This window comes from Ochotona princeps, unplaced genomic scaffold (genome assembly GCF_030435755.1).
Source record: "Ochotona princeps isolate mOchPri1 unplaced genomic scaffold, mOchPri1.hap1 HAP1_SCAFFOLD_1233, whole genome shotgun sequence".
Lineage (NCBI taxonomy): Eukaryota > Metazoa > Chordata > Mammalia > Lagomorpha > Ochotonidae > Ochotona > Ochotona princeps.
Window position 1 is genome coordinate 45,554 of NW_026701630.1, and position 14,008 is coordinate 59,561.

A 14,008-nucleotide genomic window follows, 5' to 3' on the forward strand; every position below is an offset into this window, starting at 1 on the left:
TGCATCCTAATCTTATGAGGAAAGTCTCGCGTGTTTAAGAGATATCGAAAAACATGTTCTTGATAGTCTCTTTCTCATGAGTATAGGAAAACATTTGCGTGATAGTCCCTTTTTCACATTGCATTTCCCTGACTGCTCTATTCTTCTTTCAATGAGAAGGCGCTGCTGCTACTCACATATATTAGTCCACTGCCTCGCCTCTGTCTGCGTTGCTGCTGCTGTAGTTGCTACCCTTTGTCGCGACCCATAGAGCTACTGTACGGCACGTATATCATCTATGTGGTTTGTATGTTTCGATACGAAACAAAGAATGAAAGTACACAGGTTATTACGAGACTTACATCATACGGTCTTTAGTAGGACACGCACAAGAGAAGTCAATGCGTTTGTGGGTTGCAGTAAAAAACAAATTGACCGTGGTGACCGATATCGCTATATATAACACAGGCACAAACGTACTCGCATGTCAAGAACATGCACCTGTGTAATCACAGAGGGAGAAGTATGTCTCTCAGTATATATGTGATCCATGTATATATGAACATCTATATATATGTCTTTCGCTCTCTCACCCGTTTTCCTCTTTCTCTCTGGCTACATTACTGCATGTGTATATATATTTATGCCTGTAAAAAGATACACTCGCGCAGTTGTGAATATATGCACATATCTATATGATACAGTGTGTACACGACAGAGAACCTGGGTGTGGGTATACTTGCTCATACGAAAGTTCCACGAGGTGGTTACGCATGGCTGAACTTGTAGCATAGACAGAAAAGACAGATATAGTTTAAATAGAGATATAAATGGGAGTCTTTAAAAGAACTATACGTAGTTGCTCATCGGTTTGGAAGGTAGTCACGTCATTTTAAAAAGCATACGATACAGCCCACCAGTCACACATAGATGCGCGCTAATTCATAGGTGGGTGTTTACTACGCCACTAGATTGTTACGGAATCAAACAGGTACCACACAACAGATAATAAATACTACTGACTCCATATATATAGGTGAGGGGCTATATTGTTCTTCTGTAGTCGGCTATTATGTAGGGCTGCAATGTGTAATGTACTATGTCTCATTGTTGTTGTCTGACTTCGACGGAGTAGCCCTTCACTGTCCCCCCCCAAAAAGTGCAGATCGCTTTTTTTTAAGGATTCACAGCACCATTCTCTGTACTTGGGAAGTACTCCGAAGTTCCCCCTCCGTGTCTCCCCTGCCCTGAGCAGGGATCGGCGTAGCTAGCATATACGGTCGTAATTGGACGTGTCGCTCATACATCGCAGGAGGATTGATAGATGCGTGAACCTTGTAGCAGCAGCTCTCTCTCGTGCTCTTTTCAAAACATCTTACTTATTTGGAAAGAAAAGTGTCATTCGACGCTACGTGAGTCGCAATCGAGTGTAGCTACACATGCGTGAGGAACGCTCGCCGCGCGAGTCGGACGCACCATCTAGAGCCGCTACCCCCACGAAGGTGGTAGACGGCTTAGCTAGAAGGGAAACGAAAAAGGCTTTTGTGGCCTGGAAAGGGTTTCCAATTGAGAACCCAGGATTTTTCTTTGCTATCGTGACGAAGTACTCCCCCTTCCCAGAGGAGTGTGCGACGGCTCCCGCCGAACACAGCTTAAGCCGCATGATGCGGGAGATGTCTCACGAAGCAGTGCATGCCCGTTACATTGATACCGAGCTGCGTATCAGATTTACACGGGAACGGGACTATTCCAAAGGGTATTACAGGTGCAAAAGCCTAACAGAAGACGAAGAAGCGCTTCGTGCTACTTTCGACCATACACACACGCACACGCTTCCCATACAGAAAACACACACTGCGAGCTTCAGTTGATGCTGAAGAGACCGGTGATATACCGCAGTAAGTCGTCTGAGCAGCCTTTCGTGTATTTTCGTAAGCCTTTTTTACAGCTCGTTTTGCAGCTAAATGACAGCTGCCGGCTTCCCACGTCCCCATTATCATTGGCGCTACTGCTATCACGACCGATGAAAGATGGTAGAGTACGATAATCGGAGTAGCAGTAATACTATGTTGTATCAATAGTGGTTTTAATAGCACTATAGTACCCGAAGCACTTCTGTTGTAGCACTGTAGTAGCAATTATACTAGTGACAGTAATAGCCATTGTAAGAGTAGTGGTAGTAGGAGTAGTAGTGGTACTACTAGTGGAACTATAGTAGCAATAGCAGTGGTGGTAGTATTAGCATTACTAGTAGTGGTAGTGGGAGCAATATAACACTAGGAGGAGTAGTAAATGTAACAGTAGCGCTAGTGATGCTAGTAGTGTATGTAGCGCAGGAACACAGGCTGCTGTGCCGCTGAGGCGGTAATGGCGTAAGTATAGGATTTTTGATAGCAACAGCTCTTCATAATTCGTTGAAGGAAAAACGCTTCAAAATGTCTCGAAAGCAGCAGGGGCAACAGAACCAGCAGCTCTGTGCTGCTCGATAGATCTCGCTACAGGATGGCGAGTAAAGCACCAGCAGCAGCGATAGCTGCAGGCCGAAATGCACGTGCAGGAGCACACCGGTGAACGAGTCGAAGCGAGAGACCTCCCTCTGCTACTTTTACATACGTGTGGGGTGCAGGAGAAGCAGTAGGACACAACGCAAACGACATGAATAGCAGCAGCAGCAACGGAAGCAACAACGATGGAGATGAACCGTGCTGTTTCAAGTGTACCCAACGCTGCTTCTGCCTTCGCTAGCGCTGCCTCTGCTGTACTTAACGCTGCATTTACTCTAGGTGGCTCTGCGCCTTCTGTAGATAGCGCTGCGCCTATTGCTGTAGGTGGTGAATCTGTGGCTAGTGCTGCTTCTACAGTGGTTAGAGCTGTTTCTGTTGGTAGTGGCATTTCTGCTTCTAATAGTGGTGCTTCTGCTTCAGATACAATGCCACCAGTGTGGGCAGAGACGTTGATGCGAGCTATCGGAGCTTTCAGTGCGTCTCCAGTCTCTCCTTCGCAACCGCAGCACTTGCTGCACAGATGCTGCATGGAGTGTAGATACGCCTCCCATCAAGGCTTGCGGATGTCACACATCTCATTTTCAACAGCAGCACCAAGGCAGTCGCTGGATGTTGTAATTAGCTCTGCAGAGAGGACATCATCTGCTGCTCCTTCTGTCTTGCCGTCTTCCTCTCTCTATCGTCTCACTGAAGCGGCCTGCCCGCTGAGGAGTATTGCTGCTGGACCTACTACGGCTACTGCTGCTGGTGCTGCTGTTTGTCTTCCTCTCTCTCGAATTCAAGTACCATTTCTCACCCATGCTCACACTAATATCGCCAGTACTGTCGCTGGTGCTGCTACTGCTGCTGGTGTTGCTAGTACTGCTGGCGCTGCTACTACTGCTGGTGCTGCTACTACCGGTGCTGCTACTACTGCTGGTGCTGCTACTACTACTATTGCTGCGGCTGCTGCTACTGCTGCTGTTACTGCTAAGGCTGCTGTTACTGCACATGCTGCTGTGTCTGCGGGTACTACTGTCAGCATTCCCGTTCACTCGTGTCAACGACTGTCTCCTCGTGCTGCCGACGACCGCAGTGATGTTGCTGCCTTTGCTGGTTCCATTACTGCAGCTGCTGATAATACTAATACCGCTCGCGATGGTCGTGGTGGTGGTACTACATTTGTTGCGACTGCTGAGAGGACTGCTGCTGCTACTACTGCCGTTGCTGTTGCTGATCCACGTACTGTTGCTGTTGCTCTTATTCACCCAGCTGCCACTGACAATGGTATGGTTTTCACTTCTATTTTAGAAACAGATAAGAACTTTCTGTCGCTTGTCAATGGACCTAACAAAACGCCTGTAAGGCCTCTGCCTCTACTTGCTGCTGACGCTCGTATGGTAAATCCAAGGGTCAGCAGTATTGTATGCAACATAGCCAGCAGCAGTAGTGCCAGCAAGGTTAGCAGCAGCTGGCGCACATGGTCTGCCAGAGGGTATGTCACCACCCGTAGCAGCAGAGGCAGCAGCAGAAGCAATACCGAGAGCAGCAATACCTGTAACGATGGCAGCAGCAGCAGCAGCAGTGACACCACCAACAGCAGCGTCGATAGCAAGGGCGACAGCAACAGTAGCATCAGCACTGACGGCAACGGCAACAGCAGACACCGGAGCAGCAGCACCAGCAGCAGGTATAGTAACACGACCAGAATCAGCGATGGCACGCATGGCATTAGCAATGCCATGAACAGTAGCAGGAGTGAAAGCACCCCTACCAGCACCAACAACAGCAGTGGAGACAACAGCCGCAGTAATGGAAGCTGCAGCAGCTTTGCCACCAACCGCAGCAGTCGTAGAAGCACATGCAGCGGCGTTAGCGGCAGCATCGACAGCAGCAATATGAGTACGGGCGCACGCGATAGCACACACGAAAGCAGCATTAGCTTTAGCACCAGAAGCCGTTATAGTAGTGGCACAGACGACAGCAAAAGCAATGGCATTAATAGCTGCAGCAGTAGATGCATCAGCAGCACTGGCCACTATTGCAGCAGCAGCGATACCAACCCTACCAACAGGAATGGCTGCACAGACATCAGAAGTACTGGCACCCACGGCAGCAGCAATAGAAGCACCAGCGGCACTATCAGTATTGTCGGCAGCTGGAACAGCGACTATTCTCCTCAAAATTGCAGCTACAGCAGGAGCTACCACAAGATGGCAGACGGGGTCGTTAACAGCGTTACCAGCAGTTGCCCTGCAGAAAGCCTCGATGGAGAGAAGAGAAACAAAGTCATCATCAGCAACACGAGCAGCAGGTACTGTCAAGCCAGCAACGAAAGCAGCAGCAGGAGCTGCTACACTGTTGTACGTCCTAATTACTGCAGCACTGACATTGGGAGGAACAGCAATAGCAATCAGAAGTTTGTTGAAGGCACAACCGATTGGGTGAAAGCCAGAAGTAAATTACATTCAGCGCCAGCTCAATATAGAGGGGTCTCGCAGCCGATTATCAGACGTCTACGTAACTTCATATATAGCGCCTCTGTGGCACTTGCCCCTCTACAAGCACAACAACATATACACAAGACACCGATACCTAAACAGATGTGGCAGCACCAGCAGCAGCAACAGCAGCAGCAACAGCAGCAACTGCAACAGCAGCAACTGCAACAGCGACTGCAACAGCAACCACAGCAGCAGCAACTGCAACAGCAACAGCAGCAGCAACTGCAACAGCAACAGCAGCAGCAACTGCAACAGCAGCAGCAACAGCGGCACCAATTGCAACAGCAGCAGCAACAGCGGCAGCAACTGCAACAGCAGCAGCAACAGCGGCAGCAACTGCAACAGCAGCAGCAACAGCGGCAGCAACTGCAACAGCGGCAACAACTGCAACAGCAGCAGCAACTGCAACAGCAGCAGCAGGTTACAGATGAGTACGTATCAACGTCAGTAGTTCAGCGCTCTCTGAAGAATTCGGTAAAACATCAATACATAACACACGATGTAGCAGCATCAGCCAAAGTATCTGGCAGTGTTAGTATATCACCATCATATCAGTGGCGTCACGTATACGAGCCAGCTGCCTCCCAGTGCGACATCCCGTTGTCGCTGCAAAAACAGCAACAACAACTACTACAGGCGCCAGCGTTAGTAGTGGCAGATGCTCTCTGTAAGAAGCATAGTAGACACACAGACACAAACGTTGTTGATATGCTGCTTGTACAACAGCAGGCCTCTGAGTTAGAGAATCGTACAGTGATGAAGGCAACTACTATTGGGTGTACGAGTACTCTTACCAAAACCGATGCTACTACTAAAAGTAGTAGCAGTAGTAATAGAACTACTATTACCCATGGTGCTGCTGCGACTAATACTCACTATACTATTGCTGCTACCCCAGCAAATACTACTACTGCTGGTGCTACTGGTAGTGCTACATCTGACACTACTTCTCATAATACTACTACTACTATCAGTACTGTTGCTTCTAGTACTACTACTATTGCTGCTGCTACTGGTACTCATACTACTACTCCTAGTACCAAAGATAACGATACCACTACTACCACTAATACAACTCCACAAGAGCAGAAGGGACAACAAGAGATAGCTACATTGTTGACGCTGCTTAAAGAATTAAGAGGAATCGCCTCCCGCTTGAGCGTCAGGGACGTTGCCTTTGTTCTGGAGCAGATGCTCCGTCTGCAGCAAATGCTGCTGCTGCCAACGTCAGCGTCATTCCCTGTAACTCTTCCCTCAGGTTCACGAGAGGCACAAGGCCCACATACAATGTGCATTGCGTGCGGTGAAATGCTTTCCGAGACTGCTGTCGAGTCCGCTGCTTCTTGCTTTCTTGACAATTCATTCAGCAGCGGTAGTATGCCCGCAGCTGGTGCTTGCACAGCGCCCCCTCCTCTACATCGACAGGAGCCGTCTCAACAGGAGGAGATACAAAAGGAGCTACTCCACCTTCACTTTGTGATTGCGAGAGCTGCTGTTTCACTGATACCTCGTATGTCCATGCTACATTATAAGCAGCTGCTAAAGCCATTGCATGCGATGTTACTACTACATCCATATATTACAACTCGACTGCCGCAAAAGCTTTCTCGATGGTCTGACATACAAAGCGACCAGCATACCAGCGATGCGAGTTGTATAAGTAGCACCGTCATGGTTGAATGTACGTGTCCGGCTGCTACTGCAGGAAACGTTGCAAAAAGAAACGATAACAGCACACGCCCCCACCATTTGAACTTACGCGCCATTCCCACATCCTCTCGCTCCAGCAGCAGCAGCAGTGGCACAAGCAACAGATACATTCACTACAACGATAACGTCATAAGCCACACCGACAAAGAACACAGCTGTAGCTCTGTCCCCAGCAGCAAGAGCAGCAACAGCAGTAGCACGAGCAGCAGCAGCAACAGCAACAGCAGCAGCACGAGCAGCAACAGCAGTAGCACGAGCAGCAGCAGCAGCAATAGCAGCAGTAGCAGCAGAGTCCCAAGTGTATCTCATAATAGTTCTCATAGTCATAGCCCCTCTTCACTACGAATGAGTAATTGCCATAATATCCGCAATAGCAACAGACGCAGAATACCGCGCAGTCAGACAACAGTATGCACCGATAGGTGGGATAGCAGCAACACTCTTCCAACTACCATACCATTAGGTGATGGGAGAGACCCCAACAGTCGCGACGTGTATGACCTTAGAGAAAGCGAGAATATTAGTAGCATTAACATATTTTGGGGAGAAGCTTTATGGGTAGCATGGCTTCCTTTTCTTGCTGCTGTTGCTAAATGCATGACACGCTGCGCTGCTGCATCTCCTGCGCATTTATTGCTCTACTTTCTCAATACATACGCACGACTGCAGTTAATACATCTTCCACTTGCTATTGCCACAGCTGGAGAAATAAGACGCCGTCTACATGCGCTCACTCCAGAAGATGTCTCTATGGCCCTCTCTTCTTTCGCGCTCCTTTATGCACACATGCACAGAAATACAATGGGAAGTACCTGTGTTTCTGCCCTCAACGGGGGAACACGCTCTGCAGAACCAGGCACAAGTATAGCAAAATATCGAAAAGCTCCAGCGAAACCAGTAGAGGCAGCGACAGCATCAATGAGAAGCAAACTCGCTGCTTCAAAACAAACAACATCTGGGACACCACCGTCAACACCACCACCACCAACACGAGCACTTGAAACATTTGCAGCGAAAACATTAGCGACATGCACAAGATGTGCAACGGCTGCATCAGTGGCGGGGAGGCCACTAACAGCAGCAGCTGCAGCAGACGGACGAGACAATCACGAGAATGAGACACCAACTACTTCGCGAAGAAAACGAACAACCGAACGAAGTGTAACTGAGGACACAGCAACACTTCTTAGGGCGAGAGTAGAAACTGGCGGAGACACACAAGTATCAGAGGACACAGCAACACATTACAGAACCTCCAGCATAGATGCACCCGCGACATCATCACCAACAGCAGCAGCACCCGCAACGTCAACAACAGCAGCAGCAGGAGCAACAGCAGCAGGAGAAGCAGCAACAGCAACAGCACTGCGTGCATCACGGGAGGAAACAGGATTGTACTGTCAAGCGCCATATGCTACACAGAAAAAGGCAGCAGCTCGCATATTTATATCATCTGCTGCCAGTGAGACCCCACAGCATCCTTACGATGTGAATTCTACTGATGCAGCACGCATATCGACTGTGGGGACTAATTCGACTAAAGTGAATTTACAAGTACCTTACTCACCCAGTCACTCACCTATGCGTATTTCTGAGACCACCACTTCCACTGAGAAATGTGTGGGGATGTCACCGCTGAGAACGTTGGAGGCGCCAGCTTCAAAAGGGAATGCCATCGGTTACCCTCCTACCTCCTTTGTTGCTCTTCTTGCTGCATCTGATATGATGGATGCTGACGGTAGTAATACTGCTGCTGCTGCTGTCAGTGCTCCCACTGCTGTTTCTGCTGCTGTAAGTGCTCCTACTGCTACTTCGGCTGCTGTCAGTACTCCCACTGCTGCTTCTACTGCTGCTGCTGCTTCTTCTTATTCGTACTCCTATTTACCTCATGCGACAAATAAGTCTCCTCCTTTTCCTGCAGCTCCTGCAGAAATATCATCCCGTGTTGATGGGTCGTCTACTGCGGCGGCGGGAGCCATCAGCAGTGCATGTACCTTCGCTATGGGTGAAGTACCAGCAGTATGTACTGCTGCAGCAGCAGCTGCCGCATGTTTCTGGAGCTCCCCTGGGGCTCATAATGCTCCTTTCTTTTCAAACACAAAGAAAGAGGAACTTCGTCAAGTCGCCGAATCAGCAGTAGATCGCTACAACAACACTTTCCTCCGTGTCTGTGTGAGTGCAATGCAGCGCAGCACTTCTGCATTGCTGTCGCTCTTACTATCATCTCCAGAGCTGAGACGACAGCTGCCTCTTGTAAGCGCGGTACAACTCCTATCTGCATGCGTCAAATTGCAGGCTCTCTTCCCTTCTACTAGTACTAAAGCAAACGCTCCTCTTGCTGTTTCCACACGCAGGCCCGTCAGCGGCTCTACTTCTCTTTTCGCCTCATCCCCTGCTGCTACGACCGCCCCTGACCGATTCAACAGTGCCGGTGCAGCATCTCCTCCTGCTGCTGCTGCGGCTTCATCCCCCACTGCTGCGCCTGCACCACTCCCTCCTTCTGCGGCATCCCCTGTTGCCGCTGCAGCACTCACCGCTGCTGCAGCGTGTGCCTGTTCGTATTCTGCTGCCTCATTCACTGCTGCAGCGCCTGGTACTGCTTCTCCCCCTGCTGCCGCTGCAACAGCAGCATCACCATCTAATACTGCTTGTGCAGCAGCGTCACCAACTGCTACCGTTGGTGCTACGGCATGTGCTGCAACTGTTGCTGCCGCAGCATCACCAGCTGCTACTGTTGCTGCCGCAGCATCATCAGCTGCTGCTGTTGCCGCTGCCGCAGTGACTATGTCTGACAGTTCTCATGCACCCATGTCTTTTTTGCCGAGGGTGTCATTCGCAGCGGGGAAGGTTGTTGGTACGCATGTGAACTTTCCTTCTGCGGCCACGACTCCTGTTGCATGCAGTCTTACTGCTGCAGATATAGACGACCCTCATGCTGTTGTTGCACTGGTTCATGACATCCAGGGAAATCCTAGTGGCAATAATAAATACGTGTCTTCAAATGGCTTCGTTAATGCCTTTCCTGCTACTTCTTCTACTTCATCTAAGCGCCGCACAGCTGATGCACCTCTTCTTTCTCATAGGGAAACTGCTGCCACAACTGCTACTACTGTAAGTGCCCACCAACATGTTGCTGCTGTGTTTCTCGCTGTTTTTGAGGATGCGCTGCTTCCGGCAGCTTCAGCCAGCTGGACACCTCAGTTGGCTGCTAGCACTATGAACGCATGCAGTGCGTGTTCCACCCTCTCTTCAAAACAACGAAGTATGATGCTACAGTTGCTGTTGTTGAGGTTACTGTGGATCATGCCACATGCATATGACACAGTCACCGCGTGTGTCTTGTGGCAGCGCAGCCTTCATCTCTGTTGCAGGGATATCGTCAACAGGATACGCAACAACAATGCGAAGAGGGAACGTGGCAAGTAACGGAGCAAGCGCATTACCATATTAATCGCCAGCAGCCTGAACGTCAACAAACTTACGTGCAGCAGCAACAACATCCCCAGAGTCTTGAAGGAGCATTACTTAAGAACATATCGAAGAAGCAGCTACATACCGCACGGTCACTCCATCGTCACCGCAGAAAAATGCAAAACAACTCCTGTCGACATCCCAGATCTTCACGTGGACAACGTAATAATAACCCGCCACAGCAGCAACAGGAGAAGGGGGCTACATTGCAGCAGCACGCGAAGCAACAGCGCAGGGTGTCATTGCTACAGTCGCAGCAGCAGAAGTCAAGATTGCCGCAGCAAGCGAAGCAGCAGCAGCAGAACTGCACATCGCAGCAGCAAGAGGAGAACCAGCAGCGAACGTTAAATTTGCGGGAGCAACAGCAGCGGCAGCAGAAGTTCATATTGCAGCAAGCGGAGGGGAACCAGCAGCAGAAGTTGAATTTGCAGGAGCGACAGCAGCGGCAGCAAAAGTTCATATTGCAGCAAGAGGAGGAGGACCAGCAGCAGAAGTTAGATCTGCAGGAGCAAGAGCAGCGGCAGCAGCAGAAGCCTATACTGCAGCAGCAACAGAGGGCGGAGGAGGAGCAGCAGAAGCCAAGATGGCCGCGGAAAGAGCAGCAGCTGCAGCAAGAGGGGGCCGAGGAGGAGCAGCAGACGTTAATATTGCAGGCGCACGAGCAGCAGCAGCAGCACCACGACAAGTTATTGATGCAACAGCAGCGACAGCATTATCGGAGAGCGCACGTCGGTGACACCTGCCAGCACACGCTGCTGCAGCAGGCAGAGCACAAAGACGAACGACGGGATAAACAGAAGCATGTATTTGCGGAGCCATTACCTCGCGACAAGCACAATCTTCTGTATACATATGAGAAACGCCTAGTAGGCTTTTCCTTGGCAACACATGCAGTGGGGAAACACGACATCAAATTAGAACCATATGTATTGCAAAGGCTCATGAATGCTACTGCTACGCTTCTCTCTGAATCAGCAATTTACTTTCAACATGTAATTCAACCACAATATATCGATCAGCTGCAGCAAGAGCCTTCTATGCAACAGATGGACTGGCAACAGATGTCGCAGCAGCAACACCAACACCAACAGCAGCAGCAACAGCAGCGGAAGCAGCAGCAGAGGAGGAGGAATGGCGTAGAACAAGTACTATCGCAGAGCCGTCGTCACTGGATGGTGGAGAGAGATACGGTGACCACCAGTGACGCAGACATTTTGATGTTGAAAAGTACTGGCAGTATAATCGAAACGGACACTTACCGAGGGCTGAGGAGGTTGCAGCAGTCGACAATACCCGCTGCTGCGTTTCAGCGTGCATGGGCAGTGATACTGTGGGGACTGGCGAAAGTACTCAGTCACGCAGATGCTGCAGCACCAGCAGGAGAAGCGAGAGCAACAGCAGCAGGAGCAGCAAGAGCAACAGCAGCAGGAGCAGCAAGAGCAACAGCAACAGGAGCAGCGAGAGCAACAGCAGCAGGAGCACCGGCAGAACGACAGTGGTCAGCAGCCACACCTCTTAACGGCTCAGCATCAACAGAAGCATATGAGGCAGCAACAACAGGCAAGGCGGACATCACTACAGTCACAGAAGAGGCTGTTATTCCACATACAGAAGCATATGCACTAGACGTCCATAAACGAGAAACACGAAAAGCAGGAGATAACACAATATGTGAGTTCTTGGATGATGTGAGGAAAAGACAAATACGACAGAGAACAGGCAGCATGTGGCTTCCCAGTGTGTCTATGGTACATGGTAGAAGCAGGCCCGTGGCATTTGCCGTATTGGAAAGCGACTACAACAGACGTAATGTACTAAGGCCGTTGCTGCTGCTTATGCTGCAGCTGCTCTTAATAAATGAAACACATGCGGGCAGCCTGGACTGCATTGCTGCAGCACAAACTGCAGATGCCCTGCGTAGGCTTTTACATATTGAGCTGCAGCGTCAACAACAATCCATAACACAGTGGCTCGCGCAACAGGAGCAGACGCAGCAGCCTATGCACCATGATGCCCACCAGGGGGTGTACCATCATTCCACTGCACAGCAGCAACCAAAAGAGCTGCTGCACTACACAGGCCAGCAACAGAATATACGTGCGCACTACATTGCGCAACAGCAGCTGTGCGACGAGGAGTTAGAAAGATGTAAGCAGCATGAAAAGCAACAGCAGCACCGGCAACAGCAACGGCAATACATGCAGCAGCAACACCAGGACATGCAGCAAAAAGAGCACAACATGCAGCAGGAAGGGCCGAACACGCTGCAGCGTCAGCGGAACATGCAGCGGGAACAGCGGCAGGTCTGGCATGACAAGCAACAAGATGACCAGCAGCAAAGAACGAAGCCGCCGAAGGCTGTTGAAAAGCAGGAGCCGCAGCAGCAGCAAGACAGTGATCTCTATGTCCAGCAGAAAGAACAGCAGCAATCAAAGCCGCAACAGGATATGCAGCAACCAGATACTCAAAAGAAGTGCACAGTGCTGCATCAGAAGAAGAAGCAGCAGCAGCACAATGAAATAGACAAAATAGACGAACAGCGGTCACCATGCATATTACGTGATGCCCTTGCAGCAAGAACACCCTGGCAATTCCTACCTCAAGAGCTTGTCACTAGTGACGAGCTGCTGAGTCTGCTACAAGCTCTCGCAGCCCACGCCATACGCCATGCCTCCATATATAGTACCCACCAGCTGCTGCAAGTGGCATGGCTTTATGTGGAGTTAGATCTTCTGCCTTTGCTGCATCACACGCAGGCGGCATCCGCAGGGGCCCTGCGGTCTCACTGCTCTCCGTATAAAGCCACGAATGATACTGCTTTCTCTCATATTGAATTTCCCCCCTCTCCGTCATCACACACGGCCGCTGCTACGCTGCCAAGGTCATCGGATGGAATGCCAGTTATCAATGGCTCTACTGCTTCAAAGAGCCGCTCTGTCGTCGCCTTTCTCAACAACCAGATATCTACTACTGCTGCTGCTGCTGTTTGTATGACCGCCTCTTCAACGCCAGCTACTTCGGCTGCTGGTGCTTGTTCCTGTGCCTGTCTATCTCGTAATTCCTCAACTGTTGCTATTGATGAGAATTCCACTTCATTCATAACATTATCATCACCTGCCGCCGCTATCTGGTCTGCAGCTTCCGTTTCTGCTACTGATTCCTCGACTCCGTCTGCTGCTGCTTTTGTGTCTTCTACATCGTCTACTGTCGCTGCTGCCGCTGGTGCGCCTCCAACATCTACTGCAGCTGCTGCGAGTGGGCTACTGTGTACCGTTACTGCTATTGGGCACGCCGCATCTACTGCTGCTATTGCGCCTCCACCATCTGCTGCTGGTGCGCCTCCAGCATCTGCTACTGCTGCTGCTGCTGTTGTTGCGTTTCCGTCATCTGCAGCAGCTGCGGCTACTGCGGGTCCACCATCTGCTGCTGCAATTGCGCCTCCACCACCACCACCACCTGGTGCTGCTAGTGCGTTTCCATCTACTGCTGCTGCTACTGCGCCTCCACCACGACCAGCTGCCGCCGCTAATACGCTTCTATCTACTGGAGCTGCTGCTACTGCGCCTGCAGTATCTCCTGCCGCTTCACATCGTTCTTCTATATCGCCCCCAACGCTTCCCACAGTTGCAAGAAGTAGCGCAGAGACAGCTTTACTCACACCTTTTCCGTCAGTCACTAGAGCATCTCCACAGACTGCTAATGGTCCTGCAGCTGTTACTGCTGGACATTCAGAGACCTGTCTGAAGGCTGTCGGGGAGTCACTTACGACTGCTGGGAAACATATGTCACTTGCGTCTTCTGCTACTGCTGTTGATGGGGCTTCTATGCCCGCTACAAAGGCCCTGAGTGGTGGCCGTGCGG

The 14,008-nt window shown here is 50.5% G+C and overlaps 1 protein-coding gene across 1 annotated transcript; it reads left to right on the forward strand.

Annotated features, from left to right (window-relative positions):
- Window positions 1-1,418: 1,418 nt before the first annotated feature.
- Window positions 1,419-7,677, forward strand: LOC131479441 (uncharacterized protein DDB_G0271670-like). The gene is made up of 3 exons (XM_058659949.1): window positions 1,419-1,735; window positions 3,976-4,776; window positions 7,527-7,677. Exons 1-3 carry the CDS (start codon window positions 1,419-1,421, stop codon window positions 7,675-7,677), a joined length of 1,269 nt encoding a protein of 422 aa, XP_058515932.1.
- The last annotated feature ends 6,331 nt before the right edge of the window (window positions 7,678-14,008 follow it).

What these genes read in the sequence shown, in the direction of transcription:
- LOC131479441 (XM_058659949.1), top strand. Translation starts at nt 1,419, where the DNA reads ATGCGTGAGGAACGCTCGCCGCGCGAGTCGGACGCACCATCTAGAGCC. An exon ending in GAACGGGACTATTCCAAAGG is followed by an intron (nt 1,736 to 3,975) that starts GTATTACAGGTG and finishes CACCACCCGTAG; the next exon opens with CAGCAGAGGCAGCAGCAGAA. An exon ending in ATCAGCAACACGAGCAGCAG is followed by an intron (nt 4,777 to 7,526) that starts GTACTGTCAAGC and finishes CACGCTCTGCAG; the next exon opens with AACCAGGCACAAGTATAGCA.